The following is a 21,577-nucleotide window of genomic DNA, read 5'->3' on the forward strand; positions in this document are numbered from 1 at the left end:
TTAACTTTGCAATAGCATTTTCTACATCTTTCAATGTGGGGGCATTTATTAATTGGTTCTGGCCCACTCTGCTACATATATGCCTTTCACTTTCTTCCACCTCTTCTCTGTCCTTGTTAAGGAGCTCTCGGAGGTATTCGGTCCATCTTTCACTTATTTCCTCTTCATTCTGTAATAGCTTACCTTCTTTATTCTTACAGCCATTCAATCTTGGCTTATACCCCTTCCTGAAATAATTTCATTATAGAATTCCTTTGTCTTCTTCTGTAACCTTTGTCTCTCTATACTCTCTAGTTTCTTCTTAATCATCTCTCTTTTCTTCTTCTTACAGATGTTATTAGCTTCACGTCTGCATTTCTCATAATTTTCCCTATTTGACCTTGTATCTCTCTGTAACATTTTTGCTCTTGCTGCATTCTTCCTTCCAATCGCTTCCTCACACTCCATTTCAAACCAAATATTTCTTTTCTTTTTAGCTATACCCAGTGTTTCTTGTGCCGCATTTTGTATGCACCTTTGAACTTTTGCCCACCTTTCCTCTATTCCAGATACTTGTCCAATCGTCTGTAAAATGTTATTCATTTTTGACTGGAATTCTTGTTTTCCTTCTGGTTGTTGTAGTTTTTACAAATTCCATTTCCTTCTTTCCGTAGGTTGTCTTCTCTGTCCTGTTGCCAATTTTTGTCTCACTATTGCTTTTACTAAATAATGATCAGAATCACACTTGGCCTTTTGCATTTCCTTATGTCAATAATGGATGCTGCATGCCTCGTAGTCACTAGTACATGACCTATTTGATTTACCACTGTGCTTCCTGGCATCTTCCACGTTCCTTTATGTATTTTCTTATGATCTAAGCAGGTGCTTTTAATTATAAGACCACTCGTAGTTGCAAACTGTCCCAAGTAAAAACCATTCTCATTTGATTCTTCATGTAGTGTATATATCCCGGCTATTGGTCTCATACACTCTTTCTTTCCCACTTTGGCATTAAAATCTCCTAAAATAATAATCATGTCATATCTTGGTCCCTCTTCAATGGTTTGTTCTAACTCATCATAAAATTGTTCCTTCCTTTCCTCATCCGCATCTTTAATTGGTGCATGTGCTGATATAACAGTTATGTTCCTAAACTTCCCCTTAATCCGAAGTTTACATATTCTATCCAAGATCGGTTCAAATCCTATTACACTCTTCTTCAATTTCCTATGTACTATAAATCCCGTACAGAACTGTCCTGTTCTTTCTTCCAGCCCACTGTAATAGAGGTTATAATCTTTCTTTTCAATACATCCTTGCCCTTCCATCTTATTTCCTGAATCTATACTAAGTCGTATCCAAATCTTTTTGCTTCGTATACTATTTCCTGCATTTTTCCCGGTTTCAACATTGTTCTTACATTCCATGTCGCCATGTTTATATCCGCTTTCCTTACTCGTGTCCTTTTCCTAACCTTTTGTCGTCTTTGATTTCCGTCCGGTTTTCTCGTAGAAGTCTTCTCAAGCAATGCTTTTTTTACAAGGTGAGGCCGTTAACCCCACACTCAACCTTATCCACTGGCTGGGGACATTGATTTTGGAGCATCCTACTCCTAGAAAGGTTGTGTTCACCACGACTGGGGAGTCCTGTTTACTCTGTCTTACGTCCTCACCTAATTAACCCCAGTGAGGATGGGTTGCCTTATCCGCCTTTTCCACCATTCCGAAGGTCTCCTTCTCTGCTGGATCCGCCGTTAAGGTCTTCACCCGTAACCCTGGGCATGGGTTCCACCTTATACCCCATGGGACTGGGTCCCCACCTGAACTTAGCCATCCTTTTACACCGGCCTATTGGAGTAGAGGATGCCCACCCCTGCAACGTGGATGCGCCAGGCAGGAGTTACTCAAGTGGAGAATAGGGAAAGTGGCCCTATCTCCCTTGAGTCGGGTTAACGGTTGTGTATGGTATCACAACCAAAGGCCTCGCAGAATTATAGGGCCAATATTTTTCCGTGAAACAATAAATGCTGATTGATATATAGATCTCACTCTCAGACCATTCTTTCAAGAGTTGACGGAAGAAGAAAGGAGTAATGGTTACTTCTTGCAAGATAATGCGACGGCACACAATACTAATTGTTCTATGACCGGGCGGGTTGGCCATGCAGTTAGAGGCGTGCGGCTTTGAGCTTGCATCCGGGAGATAGTGGGTTTGAATCCTGCTGTCGGCAGCCCTGAAGATGGTTTTCCATGGTTTCCCATTTTCACACCAGGCAAATGCTGGGGCTGTACCTTAATTAAGGCCAAGACCGCTTCCTTCCAACTCCTAGGCCTTTCCTAACCCATCGTCACCATAAGACCTATCTGTATCAGTGCGATGTAAAGCCACTAGCAGGAAAAGAAATAATAATAAACCGGTTTATGGATGTAATATTGGAAGTTTTTGAAGATTGTGAGGTAAATTATCCCCCTGGATCTCCAGATTTAAATCCCTGTGATTATTACCTGTGGGGGATGCTGAAGGGAAAAGTATATGTGAACAACCCTCACACAAGAGAAGAACTACAAGAGAACATTACACAAGTTATTTCGAACATCACACGGGCTGAGATTCGCCGAGTGTTTGCAAACCTATTTATGAGGTGTCAGGCGTGTTTGACAGCTGAGGGACAGCATTTGGAACATCATATGTAATGCCAGGTAGATTTTAGACTAATAGTTTCACTAGAAATGGATTTCTTTAAGTGTGAATTGGCGTGAGTAGTGGGGAGGAATGGCGCTCATTATACCAGATAGCGACGGAGTGTCATTGCGCCAGCTGTGCCATGCTCTGAGTGGTGCTGCGGAGCAAGCTAAAAAAAAAAAGACCCTGTATTTTCGAGCATACTCTTTGGTGTTCTGTGCTTAGGATGTGACCGACTTGTGATTGGCATCGTGAGATTCGTGAGTAGTGAACATGGATGAAAGAAAGAGGACGAGCATTATGATTGCTGAAAAATTACCTATTTTGAGTGTAGTGAAGAAGTGACAACATGAAACTAGTTGAAATTGCTAAGAAATTGGGGATTGCTCCGTTTATCTTAGATACTATTGTAGCTAAAGCTGCGAAAGTTGAGGAAAGCACGCGTGTGTTGTGTTTTACAACAAATAAGCGGAGCTAGATTCAGGCCGGAATATAAGAATGCCTGGAAGGTTGTTTATTACAGCGGTTCAGGCAACATAGGGCAGAAGGTATTCCGATCAGTGGACTAATGGTTTGCAAAATGGCAAGTGAACTAGTGGTCAGACTTGGTGTAGAAGATTGTAGTGCTTCGTCGGGCTGGCTACACAAATTTAAGGTTAGACACTGTATTGACAGTCATAATGTGTGTGGGGAAAGCGGAAGTGTCGATGCTGAGACTGCAAGATTGGAAGGAAAATAGTTTGAACGAACTGATATCTCGATTTGCTTCTAAGGACATTTTCAACGTGAATGAGACAGGCCTCTTTCTCAATTTAATGCCTGGATGTACAGTGACATTCGAAGGGGAAAAATGTTATGGTGGAAAACAAAGCAAACAACGCGTAATAGTTCTTTCATGTGCCAATAGTGATGGAAGTGAAAAACTGCATGCACTGACAATCGAAAATTTTCAAGGGCGCACTGTTTTAAAAACGTTGCTTCGCTCCCCCATGAAATACACCTACAATAAGAAATTCTGGATCACTACGAAAGTTTTGAAGACTGGTTTCAGAGCGTGGACGCCAAAATGGCAGCTAAGGTCGTAAGATCTTATTGTTAGTGGATCGATGTCCAGCACATCCTCCTGCTGCTACTTATCAGAAAAATGTGACTGTGGAATTTTTCCCCCTGCGAATTGCTCAAGCGAGCTGCAGCCGCTCGATCTTGGAGTGATACGAAACTTCCAAGTTGCATTATCTTAAGATGCTGGCGCACCACACAATCAGATGTGTAAACGTCAGAAAGGAGGATGAAATGAAGATCAACATATTACAGCTAAAATTTCTGTCCTTCATTTCCTTTTTTTTCCCCTGTTTATTCATGTTTATATGAAATATTTACCCTATGACTTTGTGCAGCACCATGCATTAAGGGCCGTTTGACACCTGGCGACAGGAATCTGCTACCAGACGCCCATGCTTGAGAAACATTATTTTAAATGGAGCTCTTTACACCTGGCTACTCTGTTGGTGACTGACCTTGAAGTAGTTCACTCCAGCTACCAACAGTCGAGGCAGATTTCGCAACCCCAACTGGCGAATGTGCACTGGGATCTTCACATTCTTCAGTTGCATTTCATTCAAAACTCCCTTCATTGTCAGTGTGAATTTCATGTTCCTTCACATTATGGGCTCTGTTTCAAAATACTATAAACTGTACTAAATAAAATAAATTATATTCAGTATGAATAATGTCCGGCTCCTTGGCTAAGTAGTCAACCTACTGGCCATCGGTTTAGAGGGCCTCGTGATCGATTCCCAGTGGAGCTGGAAATTTTAACTCTCTTCATATTCATACAACACATCACACTGCCAATCACTACAGAAACACGCAATTGTGAACGCATCTCTCCACGTAGGGTTGGTGTCAGGAAGGGCATTCGGCTGTAAAACAGGGCCAAATTCACATGGGCAACACAGATCGCACCCGTGATCCCACCACTGTGGGAAACGAGGTGGAAGAAGAAAAATATTCAGTATGATATATCTGAACAACTGGACCGAATAAACACGGAAGATTTCATTATACAAATTACGCAACCATCTGGAACTTATAATGCGGCGAATGTAAGAATAGAGTGGAGAAAGAAATGCAAGGTCTCAAGAAATGACCATCTCAGTTAAACTACATCAAAGTTAAGGATAACTTTTCTTTAGACAGTTTTGCTTTTTTCAACTTGGTATCCATTTCCATAATATCTTCTATCACTTTTTCAGAGTTCATCAAAAGGTTTCTTTGGCATCCTGAAGTAACTAATAACTTGGTCATCGTATAAATAATCGAATACTTTACAGAAAAGTCCTTTTTCCAAACGATCTTTCAACATAGGATGTGAATGAAACCTACAACGCTCTATTTCCTTCTTTCTTTTCGACAATAACAAGAGGCAAGATGATGATAAAACCAGCAGTAGGCCGGGGAAGGCGGCTAAGTAACGCGGCGGGCTACCTCTCAGCGACACAGAATTCATATGAGCTACTCTGCAACCGATTCCGGTCGCCTAGTGTGAAGCGGCCGTGAAAGACACGATTCTCTGAGTTATAATAATCTTGTGTCTTCAAACAAATTAAAAACAGTACATCAATATATACTATTTTCTTTTCTTATTACATTGCAGCGTCATAGCACCGTGTTTCAGAACTTAGTTCGAAATTGTTTCCAGAAAGCTGGATGTGGAAGTAGTTCTGATGATTTTAATATCATCGATGATAATGGCAGTGCTCCTAATATTGACGGCAAATGGCAGAAATTGTAAGAGGACGCATCATTCGATGATTATGTAAATGTTGACACTAAGCTCGTCTTTGCAGAAGGCATGACTATCTCGGAAGATGCACAAAGGGGTCTGAGGGAGGGTTGTAATCACGACGACGACGATACAGAAGAGTTGCAGCATACTTCAGTAAACTTTAATGATGCTTTCATTGCTCTATGGACTGTCAAACATTTTGTGATGCGCCATAACGTTTCTGAGGAAATAATGGCCGAATTGTACCTGTTTGAGAGTACTGTTCATGCCGTGGCTGCGGCCGACAAGAATACAAAAAAACAAAAAAAAAACAAGATAGACTACTTTATTCCCTAAAGTGACTCTTTTTCCTCTCTGGGTACATTTTTGTTATCTGGGTGCATTTCTTTTGTGTTTATATTGTTTCATATTGCCATATATACTTTGGAATATAACTCAGTTTCATATTTACAGAATTTCATTTAAGGGTTTTTCACACTTGCACATTTTTTCCTTCAGACCCCTGGAAAACGTAAACAAAGTTTTACTGTATATTTTTGTTAAAATTCTGTGTACCACCTCAGAATAATTGTTGAAGTGTTGGAGCTTATCTTGAAGTATTCCATTAGGAGTGAAATAAGGAAGTACGGTATATAAGACATCAGCAGACACCACAGATAAGATAATATTAAACAAAACAAAATCCAGGACACAAACATCATCTTCACACTCACAAGAAGGAAACTCTCAACACAAATATTTTCAACACCATATCGGGTCAATAACAAGGAAGTGAATAATGCAGTTTGGATCATATATATTAGTCCATCTTTTGGCTCTCTTCACTTGCACTTAGTTTTCTGTTAATTTCAGACTTGCCATATTTAATTCTACACCCAACTTTACCACTTCAGGCCAGTTTCGCCTTAGAATCTGAAAGCAACTCATTCTTCAATGTAATTTGTGAAGGAATTTTGTTAAAAGATCACAAGGATCCTTTGTCATGAAATATTGTAACGCAAGGTTTTTACTTAAGTGGTCATTCTGTGATGTTTTTATGATTGTATCTGTTAGTTTTTATGGACTTCTTCATCAAGATATGTTTTAATAATTCTTATTGATATTATTGACAGCATGGCTTGGAACTTTAGTGAAGTTTGCAATTATTTTATTTTAAATGTCCTCGTATATGATAGTGTATTTTAACTAGTGTTTTAACTCATGATTTTATATCTGATGTATTTTGTGAAATATTCTGAGTGATGATGGTCCTTAGGGAAAAAACATGTTCTAGATCAAAATAAATATATATGTATTGAATAGGCGGACCGCTTAAATACAGTATTTTAGTCTACAGTGGAACCTCGATTCTCTGTTTTTGGAGGGACCACAAAAAAAAAAAGTACAACACAGGAAAACGGAAAATCCGGGAATGAATGAACCATCAACAATTTGGCTAAACATCACGTAAAAGAAATATGTATACTTATAACCAGGGGTAGAAGAAAATAGAAATAATTCAGTAGCCAGCCCCTTTTTATCAGAAGCCAGCACATTTTTCGCAAATATACATTATGAACACCACAGGTTAGACTAGGATCAAGCTACGTATTATTTTTGAAATGTGGCCTTAAGTCTCAGTTCATACAAGAATGGAAATTTATATTTTAAGAGATACTAACCCAAATAATCACCAGTCACCTTCCAGGTCAGCGTCTTTTAAAATTACTCTACATGTGCCTGTTTGATTTCCCACCAGTAACATTCAACTTGCTTAACAATGCAAACCAACCTTCAAAATCAGTGTAGGGTCTGTTTTTTTGCGGTATGATAAGATGCCATGAACAATGCATTCATATGACGTAACATATTAGCATTCATTATCTTGACGCACCTCACTAAAAGTGCACATTCGGGATTTTTCATGAAACTTTCGGCCTCCTGCCGGCCCCGCGGTGTAGTAGTAGCGTGTCTGCCTTTTACTCGGAGGCCCCGGGTTCGATTCCCGGCCAGGTTACGGTTTTGACCTGGATCTGAAGGCTGGTTCGAGGTCCACTCTCTCTACATGATTATTGATTACAACTGAGGAGCTATCTGACGGTGAGATAGCTACCCCGGTCAAGAAAGCCAAGGATAACGGCCGAGAGGATTCGTCGTGCTGACTGCACGACACCTCACAATGTGCAGGCCTCCGGGATGAGCAGCGGTCGCTTGGTAGGCCAAGGCCCTTTGGGACTGTTACGCCATTTCTTCAGCCTCCTGACACTTCGAGTGATGATAGGATTTTATAGGATAGTATGTTTTAAACATTTCCAGTTTAAATGGTCCTGAAAATCCAGATACATCTTTAGAATGTTTGTCGGCAATACTACGAAAGTAACTGCATAATTTCCACTTCGTAATTCCTTCTTCATAGCACAGCCACGGTAGTCATTCAAGCTACGATTCTCTGCATTGTGTATCATTCTCATACTTCTCTGAATCAGTAACATTCAGCTTGCTTAACAATGTAACCAAACCTTCAAAATCAGTGTAGGGTCTGTTATTTTTTGCAATATGATAAGATGCCATGAACAATGCATTCATATGCTGTGACATATTAGCATTCATTTTCTTTACGCACTTCGCTGAAAGTGCTGAAATTTCCGTTTGCCTGAAAATTGAAATTTCGACGTATTTTTGATGTTTGACCTATCATTGTCTCGAACACCATAAATTTCACGCTGGTCATTGTCGTCCTGAACTCTACAGTCGGCACTTCCATCAAGTGTTTTCTCACATTCACTCCCTTCTGTATCACTTTGTGTTACGTTTACGGGCCCTATTTACGAAGAAATCTGAAAGAGTACACTGTTTGTTACTCGCATCAGTCAATTTGTGCGGTTTTGTTCGTTTCAGTTTGCCGATTTTCTCCAGTATAGCACAGAAACGTGAAATACACCAGCGTTAAATGGCTTCCGAGTTCGCGGGCTTCGATATCTGATGCTACTTTGCCAATTTTCCATAAACGCACAGGAATAAAAACAACCGTATTTATAAAGTGCAAACTGTTCAATACCAAAATGCTGTAATCAAATTAAAAGTATAAATATTGTTCGGTGAAAATACAAGAATTGATAAACACGTCATTCCGTATGTTCTAAATGCAAAGAATGAATTCCACGGGAATTTACAGTATCAGCACTGCTTTGGCGGCAATAGTCGAGGAACGGCTAGTCACGGGAAGGATGGCGGTAATGTATGTTTGTGGAATTATTTAACGTAGTAGTTCTCTGCATTTCTCCACAACTCTGGTCTGATCTTTGTACTCGGCTACCGATAGCTGATCATCTGTAATAGAACTCGATGTGTTACGATATGTTCACATGAAAGGATACTTGTTTGACGGGTTACGATATCTCCCATGACCGCTAGGCAGCTCCCGCGCAGAACTGAAACGTCCAGTTCCAAGGTACGAAGAGCAATTACAGAATTCAAGACTCTGCCAAAAGCACAGAAAATGTTTATTGCACATATTAGGATATATGAGCTACAGAAAAAAAAAACGTGAAACACCACACGACTTGTTACTTTGTAAAGTAATGGGAAAGTACATGTAAGGGAATTCCGGATTTCAAAAAATAAATCTTCAAAACCGAATTTGAAAATTCAGGCGCCAGGTAAAAATTTTCAGGCGCCATGGCGACTGGGCGCCCGGTATTTTTCGACCCCTGCTTATAACCCTACAAACACCGCAATACCAAACCAAACTTCAGCCCTAATGGGCCTTCCGCATACCGAGTGACTGCTGTTCGGTCCAAAGGCCTGCAGATTACGGGGTGACGCATGGTCAGTGTGACGAATCCTCTCGGCTGTTATTCCTGGCACTCTAGACCGGGGTCACCACCTCGCCATTAAATAGCTCCTCAATTAAAGGTAATTGTAGAATAGGTGTACCTGGAACCAGCCCTCATATCCAGGTAAAAATGCCTAACCTGGTCGGGAATCGAACCTGGGCCCTCCGTGTGAGAGGCAGGCAAGTGAGACCACGGGGTCGGCTTCAAACATTAATTACTGGTTTGAGACTTAAAAATCTCGAAACTTTAGATTCAGTTTTACCGGGGAAACTTCCTCAGTTTCCTCTGAACACTTCTTTCAGTTCAGCAACTTTGATCAGCCAAACTCTTTGGAAATCTAATTCCCACAACGCCAAGCCAAACAACAATAAACGAGAAGTAGTTTTTAATTCTCTAATCTAATAAAATAAAGCACATTGGATATAAAAGCGCCCAACCTGATGGTGAGCGCCCTTTTTTTTAATAATCTTCCGTTGTAATTTGGTCACCGGTAGACTGTTCGTAGTCAGTTTGTGGAAATTTTGTACCGCGTAAATAAAGCCTACATCGACTTTTAAAGTTTATGTTGAACTCGAGAATATGGTTTGGAATGTAAAGTTTGATTCTCAAGTTCTCAAATGCATTATGTTCAATTCTGCCCATCACTAATCACAATCAAATTGGAAAGAGAAAAAATATAATCAGGACTTCCGAATTTATGGTTATTCGTGACCTTGAGTTCAGCTGGAATGCGCGCTCGCTGTACAAGTCAGTACGAGTGCGAAATGATACAAAGTTTTTAAATGTAACGTGCACAAATGAAACGACTGCGGTTTTTATATTTTAACACAAAAAAAATTGAAATTCCCAGTTGTGCATTAGGACCAAAACAGTAAAAGGCAGTCCCAAACCTACCATGGTTTTATGTATGTAAGGTGCAACATCTGTTCTGGTCCCGATAACATAATCGTATACGAAAATTTTAAAATATTAAATTTGTGTTACTAAGAAGGAGCACTTTCCATTCCTGCCTGAAAGCTCAGTGACTATACAGTGCCCTGAGGGAAGTGCCGAAAACCCTTTCGGCGATACACTCGAAAAAAGTAATAAAATAAACATCTAACCCTGGACGTAATTTAGACTTTTTTCAAGTACCGGTACGAACATTTGACGAAACTCGTTCAGTCATAAAGTAGAGCTGTCTAAATGCGCACTCTCTCCTTCCAACTGATGTGGACACACTCTACTTTATGATTTCAATTCTCTAAACAATACCACCCGAATGCGATGCTAAGATGGTCCCTTAAGCAAGTTCACTGCTCATCGCTTTTCCTCAAATTACCCCAGTGATGAGACGTTAACACCAAGTTCCGTAAGTATGCTGTAGCCATCCTTTCGTGAGATACAGTTTCTTGAAAAATGCGTGATCGAGGATTTAGCGTTGATGGGACTGAAATTTCTGGACAGTTGATACGGGAAATAGTTTCTTCGAGGAACGGATTATGCGGGATTTTTACAAAGTGATTTAATTAGGATGCTCGCGGGACCACATAATTTGAACGGATAATATGGGAAAACGGTGTTTTCGGGAACGTATAATCGAGGTTCTACTGTATTCTTAAATATTTGCTACTTTATTTTGAAGTCGATATGGGTTAAAAATGAAGCTGTTAATGCTAGTCACTTGTCTTTGCACGAGATACATATTTTTTTTCTGAACTGCACGGAGTTTGTCATTTTTGATTTTTGAAATAATCTGTGGTTTTATTTATGAAGTCAGGATGAGTTTTGAAATGCCGTCTAATCTTGGCAGGGGACATTAGAAGTATTGGATAAGTAGTGGATGTCCATCAGCAAATTCTGTGAATCTCATGTCCAGATATGAATCCCAATATTTTCTTTGTTTACTTCCTTTCATTACCTCTTCACAAGGCATCATAGACTCTGAAGCATTATCATGTGCAGCGTATTCCAAACTGAAGCCCAAGGAATTTGCACTTATCTTCTCCGACAGTAAGATTACAGCTGTTGTCTCTTGAAGACAGTTGACGATTCTCAAATCTTATGGAGCCCGTCTTAAGCCACAGTTACATTAAATAAGTGCAAATTTAGCAGCTAACACTTCTAATATGATAAATGCGCACAAATTTGCATTAGATAGACTTGAATCAATTCTCCATGCTATATCCGATAGTGATTTTGTTCTGTTCGCACATACACTATTTTTGTACTTTTGACATCAAATCGCTGTTGCCAAATTGACACGCATACTGAACAATGTATACGAGGCCACGATATGAGTGGCTTGAATATGACCCACACCCGATTTTCAGGAGTTGTATTTTTGTCCCAAAAAAAGTGTGAGAGGTATTTGGGATTATTTGGTAATTTGCTTAATTTACATCAGAGATATTGTTGATGTATGTACACTTACGGATGCAACTCTGCAATCCTATATCGCCATGGAAAATGGCAGTAGTTTTGCGTGAAGACGGCTTACATTAAACAGTGCAGTTATAATGTTACAAATTACTTTTCCCTGGCCATTGTAACCAGTACATGACGTGCTATCTTTTTGTTCTCCCTTCTAGATGACTCCGTAAGTGCAGATATCAAGCTGGAAACAGAGACTGAAGATGGTGGGGTTGGTGAGGATGTTCCTTCGAACCTTACTCCTAATATGTACCACCCAAGGCGGGCATTGCGGAATGCCATAAATGAATGGCTGCCAGAGTTCCGACGTGCGAAAGCTGCCTGGGGTCCGATCGCAAAACCTCAGCAACTGGTGGCAGCTGCTGTGCCCATCCCTATTATCCCGTCCGTCAATACTTGCATGAGTGTCACTACCACGACTACCAGTTGTTCTTCTGGCAGTATACCTGTTGTGAATGCAAATCAGCTCCAGGCGTTAGCAGAAGTCTGTAGTTCGGTAAGTTTATCAGCCAATTATTTATTGTGAAGTGAAAACTAATTAATGAAGTTTAACTGATTTAATATCTCAAGTAATATACTGTTAAATTGTTTAATATAAGATTGTGGTGGCCAGTTACAAACTGGGATGTCAAGAAATACAGAATTTTGGGGAGTGCTCTCAATATCTATACAGTTTGAGTTAAGAAGTAGAATTGTTTGTTTGTTTTTTTTCAAAGTATTGTAGAATTACTTCCTTAATATGTGTAATGGTCATGTTATCCTGTCCTTACTTGTTATATAAAAGGAATGTTTACTTGTTGACAGTTTGGTAAAGTTTACAATGAAATAGTTTAAAAATTGAAAGGGTTATAGATGCTTCTCTCAGCACATTAGACTTATTTATTTAGCATATGATGCTTCATTTGACAATAGTTTGAAATGTATTTTATATATAAGTTTTATTAGAAAAATATAAACATATTTATATACATGGATATAGAGTATTTACAGACTAACTAGGAGGCGCACGCGCACACTCTCTCTCTCTCTAGACTAGTTTGCCTCTAGCATTCTTAGCAGCACAGGGTTAAAGGCTTGTACAGAGAAGGTTAATTTGTAAAGGTTTGCACAGAGAAGGTTAATGTTAACTGACACTGGCGTGATACTTACTCTTGTTTTCCCTTCACAGAACACTCAATGTTGTGAACTGTGGATATCGTTGTGGGGCTTGACATACATTTGGACACATATTTTTTTAAGCCGTGGCTCTCAGTGAATTGATATCATTCTAGGTGACAGGTACCAATGACAGCCTGCTACAACCTACCCCTGGAGCCGTTATGAACTCTCTAATTTCGGAGACCAAGGTAGTGTGCAATGAGCCCATCTCAAATGGAGAGCCTATGGACTGTAACTCTACACCACCCCAGACATCACCTGCACATCATGCTCCTAAGGGAGTGAACACTCCTATTACAGCAGAGGATGTTCCTATGGCAGAAGGAGGACCCAGTATGCAGATGGAGAATGCTGGTACCATGATCGTAGAAGCCAACACAACTGATCGGTATGTTTTACATATTTACAGGAATATGATTTCGATTTTCTGCAGTAATATAGCATTTAGTAGCAGATATTTGCACAATTATTAGCATGTAGTAGCCAAAGGCCATTCTACTGTACAGGTTGTGAAATTCATTACAGGCTGAAATAATTTGTTCCAAAATATTTTGGTCTATTTTACACGGACAGTATGTAGAGCTCATAAGTCACTAGTGTCATCCTTGGAGCTGTAAAGTGAATATGATATGCCTGTCATCATCATCATCATCATCATCATCATCATCAATGTCCCACTCCAGTCACCCAGGTGTGGTTAACAAGCCTCCTCCACTCCTTTCTGTCCTTCCACTTTTCCTGCACCATTACTTCCACCACATCCAATCCAGCTTCTCTAATGTCCTTATTTATATAATGTTAATTTCGTTCTCTTGGGTACTTTGTCATTCCATAAAAGCTCTCTGACATGATAAAATGTTGTACCCTTACTTAGTCTGTTATTAATTTCAGGGTTGATTTTATTACTTCCATTAATAATGCTACCCAGATATGTAAACTGTCTACATTCTCTAACCGTTCTCCGTCTGTGTTCACTTGGCTTCTCTTTTTTTTCCTTTTTACAGTGCATGGCTACAGTTTTCATTTTACTAATTACCATTCCAAACTCTCAGATTTTCATTCCAAATGTCCAGTCTCCTTTGTACTTCCTTTTCTCCCTTTCCCCATGTCACCACATCATCTGCAAATACCAAAGCATTAACTTCATCACTACTGATACTCTGTTTTACATGTTTTATGATTTCATCTATATAAATAAAAATGAATCGCTAAATGTGTTGCTAAGCACAAAACTCGGGAACGGCTGGATCAATTCGGCTAATTCTTTTTTCAAATATTCGTGGAAGTCCGAGTAAGGTTTTACGAAGAGAAAAATTGGAAAAAATGCCAGGAAAAGCGTAAAAGCCCTATTTCTCTTTTTCCATTCAAACTGTTCCTCTGTCTTTCCTTCTCCCACGTTTGCGCTTAACGCTGTCCTCCAATCCAGCGTGTTTGCCAAATGTCCATAAATCTGAATGTTATCGGTTAAAATGGGTGAATATCGCATTATGTACAAAATTTCAAGCTGAATTTGATGCCATTAACAAAAAAAGGTTTACAAAATAATTGAGTGTGAAAATGTTAATATAATGGAATGTTACTTTAAATGCAAAATCTTCATTGCATAGAACTTATCATGTTATAACTCCTATTTTATATTCACTATATTTGTAATTTTTTCACTGCTGGTAAAGGAACATTTCAGCTCGACGTAGGTAAGTTTGTTTTTAAATTTAAATGATAAGAACATGCACTATTTGTGTTTCTTTTCAGGCATATTCACAGATTTTTATGTGCGGGCACAAAAAAAATCAGTCGCTGGCCAACTTCTTTGCTATTGAATTTGCATGGGAGGGTCAAAGCGAGGCAAATGGTCTTCACATATGGAAGTTATTTTTAAAACAAACCCGAAGTTCTTATCTCGCTTAGTTCTCAGTTTGTGGCAGGAAGAATGTCTCCTTGGGTTTTGCTTTCACACGTACGCTCTCCAGACAGTCGCATGTGGTGTCGTGTTTTGTTATAGTTGGAGACCTTTGTCTACCCTGATTGTTTTTAAATCTTTGCTTCTCAACAAACAAGTTCATCAATTTCTTTGGTTGATTGGTTTATTTTGTTTGTGTTTCCATATACTCAGTATACTCATTTCAAGACTCATGCCGCCTATAAGACGCGGGCGGAGCAACTTCGGTCAAAGAACTTTAAATGCTACAAGCCAAGCTAATTTTCAGTCTAATCGGACTGCACACAACGTGAAGAGCGAAATGAAACTGAAAGGATTCAGATATCACAAACCCGTGCAGCGAGTCGTTCAGCTAATAATATTCCAAGTTTGAATCGAGCTGCTTTCAGTTACGATGTTTCAATTGACTACAGTGCCTACCAATGCATTGCTATTGGATCTATGAACTTACAAGAGGGCATTCCCTATTCGTCACCACCGATTTCGCTCAAATTTATAGAACATGCGGGGCTTGGCTAGAAATGAAAGTACCCAAAGTGGGAACTCCAGATGGCCAAGCGTATAGAAAATAAAAATAAAAATGTTGACGTAGCTCTCGCACCGTATAAGCCACTTATGTTAGTGCGCACACCGAGCAGTAGATGGCAGACAGGTAAGAGCTTTGACTAGTAAATCGATGGTCGTGAGTTCGACTACCCATGTGGAGAATATTTTTCTCGATTTTTATATTATTTGTTTATTTTACTTTATTTTATTTATTTATATGCAAAAGGCATATAGGACGTCATTTTTTTAATGACTGCACAGTTGTAGAAAATTTGGAGTTGCGAACTTTCCCGATGTGTTCAACAGAAGTTCTTCTTCATCAATTATAGGAAACTTCCCTGTTTTAGGACCTCTAAACATGCGTCTAGAAGGGTTTGTGCTTTTTAGCTTGTTTTTTAATTTCCGCCAGTCACGCACCACGCTTGGTAGGCCAAGGCCCTTCAAGGGCTGTAGTGCCATGGAGTTTGGTTTGGTTTTTTTACTTATTTCCTTAACTTAGTGCTGGTATGCGGGTTAGAATTCACCCACGGTAACCTCTACTTGTCATGAAAGGCGACTAAAAGGGGACTGAATATCTCCTGGTATAAGGAGATTCCCTACACCAGATGCTAACAGTCTCCTTGAGAGTGGATGAGCAGGTGTAGGTCTGGGCACTCTATTGTCCAAGGGTCAAGAAATTGCCCCTAAAGGCAGAGGAACCAAGTGTTGGTCAATGGCAGTAGAATGCAGAAGGCAACGGGAAACCACTGCATTAAAGGTCCTGAAGGACATGATTTTTGCGTGCAGTACAGACTGAATTTGAGTTCGTTTCATTGTCATTTATTTTTGACAGAACGACGTCTGTTGGGTCAGCTAGTCCATCGATATAATAAACAATAATGGCGACAGTGCACTTCTTTGCTTGAGACTTTTTTTTTGTATAAAATGTTTGACACCACTGCCCACTTGTACACTGCTTTTACTCTCATGATACAACATATTTATCTTGTTAATTAATGATTTTGGTACATTCCTTTTTAGTAGGCATTTCCATACATGTTTTCTCTTAACTGTATCATAAGCTTTTCCCAAATCCAAAAATACGAATATGATTTCCTTGTTCCTTTCCAGATGTTTTTCCATTATCGTTCGCACTGTAAATATAAAGTCTATTGTTGATCTGTTTGGTCTAAAGCCATATTGTTCTTCCTTTAACTGTGTTTCTATTATATCCCTCAGTCTTTTGTCTATGATTTTCTGCATTATTTTTAGCCCATGTGATAATAGGGTTATATCTCTATAATTTTCACATTTCTTCCTATTTCCTTTTTTTTGAACAGTGGTACAATGCTTCCTTGTTGCCAATCTTCAGGTATTCTTTCATCCTTCCATATGGCATTGAGGGCTCTGTATAGCCACTGTAGTCCAATGCTTCCTGCTGCCTTAATCATATCAGCATTGAATTCGTCTTTTCCACTTGCTTTACCTTTGGTCATTGCTTTCACTGCCCTTTCTAGTTCCAACCATGTTATCGGGTTCTTCTTTATCTCCATCTATTATTTCCATTTTCTTATTTCCTTCTTCCTCCGAGCAGTCATCCTCATTATAAAGTTTTTCAAAATACTTTGCCATCACCTTCTGAAGACCCTTTTCGTCACGTACTATGGATCCATCTTCCCTCTCTAATGCCTTGATTTTTTCTTGATTTATTATTTTCGATTTTATTACTCTGTATAATAGTTTCTGATATCCTAGACTATCTTGCTCAATTTTGTTCGTAAAGTCTCCCCAACATTTCTCCTTGTCTTCCTTGATATTCCTCTTTACTTGTAGTTTCAATCTTTTGTATTCCACATGTAACCTTTCTATTTTATTCTCATCCCTCTGATACGTTTTTTTTGCTTTTCCTTATCCATTTCTTTCTTCACCTTGTTCCTTTATTTCTTTTTTTATTTTGTCTGTCCACCATCGTGTCTCCTTTCCCTTGACCTTTGCTTTTGTTTTCCTGCATACCTCAATTGCTGCTTCAACAAATGTCTATCTTAAATTGTCCCACTATCCTCCTCCTCCAATTCCCAAATCCTGATCTTATGCCTATATTCATGTAAATTTTCTGCTGTACTGAGTAGCTCAAACAATAAGAGCACTTTCTGAGCCCCAGATGTCTGGTTCAATCCTGTCTCTGTCCTGTAGTATTCAAAGATGCTCAGATATGCCAGCCTTGCAAGCCTCTTTTTGTCACAAGTACCGTATTTCCCGGCATAATCGTCACATTTTTTATACCAAAATTTTCAAAAAAATAGTAGGTGCGACCATTATACGAAGAATTTTTAATACCAGTATTTGTATTTCTCAAGAAATTTATTTATAACTAAATTGTGTTTGATACAAATTTAAGATGCACGTAATACTTGCGTTTATACATCAAAATAATTAAAATAGTCTAAAATAAAATTCATAATTATTCGCAACAATTCGGCGAACGTTTTTCCAACCTGAAAATAAAAATTAACGTGTTAAGTTAATTGTCATTAATTTGAGTATTAAAGTTAAAATATTACACTTGCAAAAAATTATCGCTTTGTTGTGAAATACGGACTTACCGATACACAATTTATTCCAAATCCTCTGTGTTGCTATCGCAGGTTTCGGTATCTGATGCGCCGTCCTTGTCGCTGTTAATACCAGTATCAGATTCTTCGTCTCTCTGCCACATTGCGTCATCTTCGGATCCGTCTAGTGCATTCAAAATCCCAGTCCTTTTGAAGCTCTTGGAGACTAGTTCAGGTGGTATAAGATCCCAACCCTTCATCACCCATGAGCATAACAAGTCCAAGGGTGGACGCCTGATATTTCCAGCGGGCGTCAATTGTTGATCGCCGCTCATCATCCACTCGTAAAATCGATGTAAGTGGTCTTTAAAGGGTTTATTAATACATACGTCTAGTGGCTGCAAAGCAGATGTTAGGCCACCAGGAATGACTATCTGAATGTCTTATTTTTACTGAGAAGTTGCTTCACTTCGTTCACGAGGTGACCTCGGAAACTATCTAAAACAAGCAAAGCTTGTTGTTTTAGTAGTGCACCAGGTTTTCTATCCCACACAGTTTTAACCCAGTCCAGCATGAATTCTATGTCCATCTAACCCTTTGGTTGCACTCGTATATGAATTCTACGGGGAAACTGTATATTCTTAGGCATCTTTTTCCTCTTGAAAATGATGTAAAGCGGCGACTTTCTTCCGTCAGCTGTAATGGCTAGCATTGCCGTGCATCGCAACTTCTCACTACCGCTAGTTTTCATTAATACACTCCGTGATCCTTTTAGCGCAATAGTGCTGTTACGAGGCATATCAAAAAAGATTGGAGTCTGATCGGCATTACCAATTTGAGAAAGCAAGTACGAAGTTTCCTTGCGCAAACGTATGACAAATCGGTGAAAATTTACAATCTTGTCCGTGTAATCAGCAGGCAACTTTTGGCTTAGTGTTGTTCTCTTTCGCACTGACAGATTGTGTTGTCGCATGAACCCCTTAATCCACCCATGACTCGCCTTAAACTGAGTTACCGGTATGTTGTGTTTGCACGCTACCTCCCGTCCCTTAATTTGTAACATTTCATATGATACACTGCAGCCATTGCTACGTATTTCATTGACATACGTAAACACTTCTTCGTCAATTATAGGAAACGTCCCTGTTTTAGGACCTCTAAACGTGCGTCTAGAAGGGTTTGTGCTTTTTAGCTTGTTTTTTAATTTCCGCCAGTCACGCACCAACTTTTCACTCACTTAGCTTGAAGCCCGCAGAATAGTTTCTGTATTTACCCATAATCGCTTATAAATGCTTCACACGTTAATGTTTTGCAATATAAATGACTTTCTGTAATTGTTCACTATTAAAACAAATTATTTCTGCAAACACCCCAAACACAAATTAAAAACTTAAATTCTTGCGCACACATGTCTACAGTAATCTCGTCAGTCACAAACAAATAAATGCATCTGTGATCTGTCCATTCCAGAGCAGCCAATACTGTTAGGCAGCAAGGAAGCATGCAGCAATTTATCAGTTGAGTTCGTTGGTTGCGACACACTAGTGCGCTTGCGCAAAGCTCGCAAACAGGAGCATGGACGTCTTCATACATCGCTCTAGCTAGCGCGGTGTAGATCTACTGTATAGTTGACCGTGTTCCGAGACGTCAGTAACAAACCTTCATTTTTTCTATTTCTTTTAAACATATGGTAATTAGATTAATATTTCTTCCCAGTTATTGATGATTTTACATTACATTACTGACAAGTTTATAAAATAAAACTTTATTAGCATTGGATAATAATTATCTTGACTGCTTCGGTAAAAGTTTTCATCCCATGCCCGGACACTTACGACGTAGTAAGATAAGAGTCTAGCGATGATAACTGAGACATCGTAAATAATTCGGCTGACCGTGAGCTGAATAATTCCGTGGAAATATGCGTTATCGTCTTGGATTTCACTTCGTGCGCAATAACGCAGGAGCCGGCCCCATGGTGTAGGGGTAGCATGCCTGCCTCTTACACGGAGGCCTCGGGTTCAATTCACAGACGGGTCAGGGAATTTTACCTGTATCTGAGGGCTGGTTCGAGTTCCACTCAACCTACGTACCCGGTATTTCCTGGTGACGTTGCCGATAAGCGATAACTTACAGCCTTAGGTATTTCAAATGAGAACTCATAATATGTAGGTGGTGAATGAATTGTACACTGTCTCGCGACCACGTTGTCAAACTGCTGATAGCCTACTGGTAAGCCATGCGTCGTACATATACTGGTATTATTTATTTATGCGTTGTGCAACATCTCGCAAGTGTGACTGTGTTGCCAAATTGCCCATAAACCATACACGTATTTAAATTGCGCATTCATGTGCAACTTACGTTGCAGTTCCATTTACCTTTTAACCAGATTGGTGAACAAAATTTGGACGTGCGACGATTATGTGATTAAAGGTTTAAAGTCCGATTTTTTTATTGAAAATAAAGGATGCGACGATTACGCGGTGGCGACGATTATGCCGGGAAATACGGTAGTTCTCTCAAAATTTCCTAAATTAATGTGTGTGGTTTTCAACTCTATGCTTGAGAAAAGTTTGAATTATTAGAATTAAAATAGGCTAGAACTTGAGATGCACACTCGTTAGTTACTGTATTGTGCTAAAATTTGACACATTGACAAAAAACATACTTTTAACATTTTACAGTTAGTGTAATTGAAATCATTTAAATATTATTAAAAAGGAATGTGATCTGTCAGGGAGCAACTTGAAATCTCACATACATTCTTGCAAAACAAGTTGCCACTATTCTGCGCTGTCACTTTAAACTCAAGAAAACCTGTTGTGTATATTTTTCTCACTAACGATCATTGCAGAAAAATTGTGGCCGAGGATGAATTTTTTTAAATGTTCATGCGATAAAATGATATTTCGTGGAATGATAGATGCGAGGAAATTTAACAGTAGTTAGTCTGAAACCTTTCTGGAACCAAATAAATTGAACGGTGAATGCGGGAAAACAACTGTTCCAGGAACTACAGTGGAACCTCGATTATCCGTTCCCGGAAAATACGTTTTCCCGGAATATGCGTTCAAATTACGTGGTCCTGCGAGCATCGTAATTACATCACGTTGTAAAAGTCCCGCATTATCCGTTCCTTGAAGAAACGATTTCCCCGATCAACCGTCCAGAAATTCCAGTCCCATCAACGCTAAATCCTCGATCATTAGTTTTTTAATAAACTGTATCTCACAAAAGGACGGCTATGGCATATTTATGGATCTTGGCGTTAACGCACCGTCACTGCGATAATTAAAGCAAGTACTGTACCAGTACTGGAAAAGCGATCGGCGGTGAACTTGCATAAGGGACCATCTTAGCATCGCATTCAGGTGGTATTGTTTAGAGAATCTCGGAAAATCATAAAGCAGAGAGTGGTGACAACAATTGCAAGGAGACACGGCGCATTTTGACAGCTCTGCTTGAAGACGGAATGAGTTTCGTCAAATGTTCGCACTTATAAAACGTCCATATTACGTCCAGGGTTAAATGTTTATATTTTTACTTTTTTCAATCGTACTGCCGAAAAGGTTTTTGGCACTTTGCTCAGGGCACTGCAGATTAACTGGGCTTTCAGGCAGGAATCGAAACTGCTTCTTAACACAAATTCAGTATTTTTGATATTATCGTACATGATTGTTAGCGAGACCAAAACACATGTTGCACCTAAATGTAATTTAAAAAA

General features: G+C 39.3%; 1 protein-coding gene across 1 annotated transcript in view; it reads left to right on the forward strand.

Moving 5' to 3' along the window:
- Oga (O-GlcNAcase) overlaps positions 1-21,577 on the forward strand; it is a 226,814-nt gene that overhangs the window by 112,784 nt on the left and 92,453 nt on the right. Inside the window, exons 7-10 of the mRNA XM_067154884.2 lie at positions 11,835-12,172; positions 12,948-13,142; positions 16,152-16,161; positions 17,987-17,999. Of these exons, the coding sequence (XP_067010985.1) occupies positions 11,835-12,172; positions 12,948-13,142; positions 16,152-16,161; positions 17,987-17,999 (556 nt within the window). The remainder of the gene's footprint in view (positions 1-11,834; positions 12,173-12,947; positions 13,143-16,151; positions 16,162-17,986; positions 18,000-21,577) is intronic.

The sequence above is a fragment of the Anabrus simplex genome, chromosome 10, assembly GCF_040414725.1.
Source record: "Anabrus simplex isolate iqAnaSimp1 chromosome 10, ASM4041472v1, whole genome shotgun sequence".
In the NCBI taxonomy this organism is placed as follows: domain Eukaryota; kingdom Metazoa; phylum Arthropoda; class Insecta; order Orthoptera; family Tettigoniidae; genus Anabrus; species Anabrus simplex.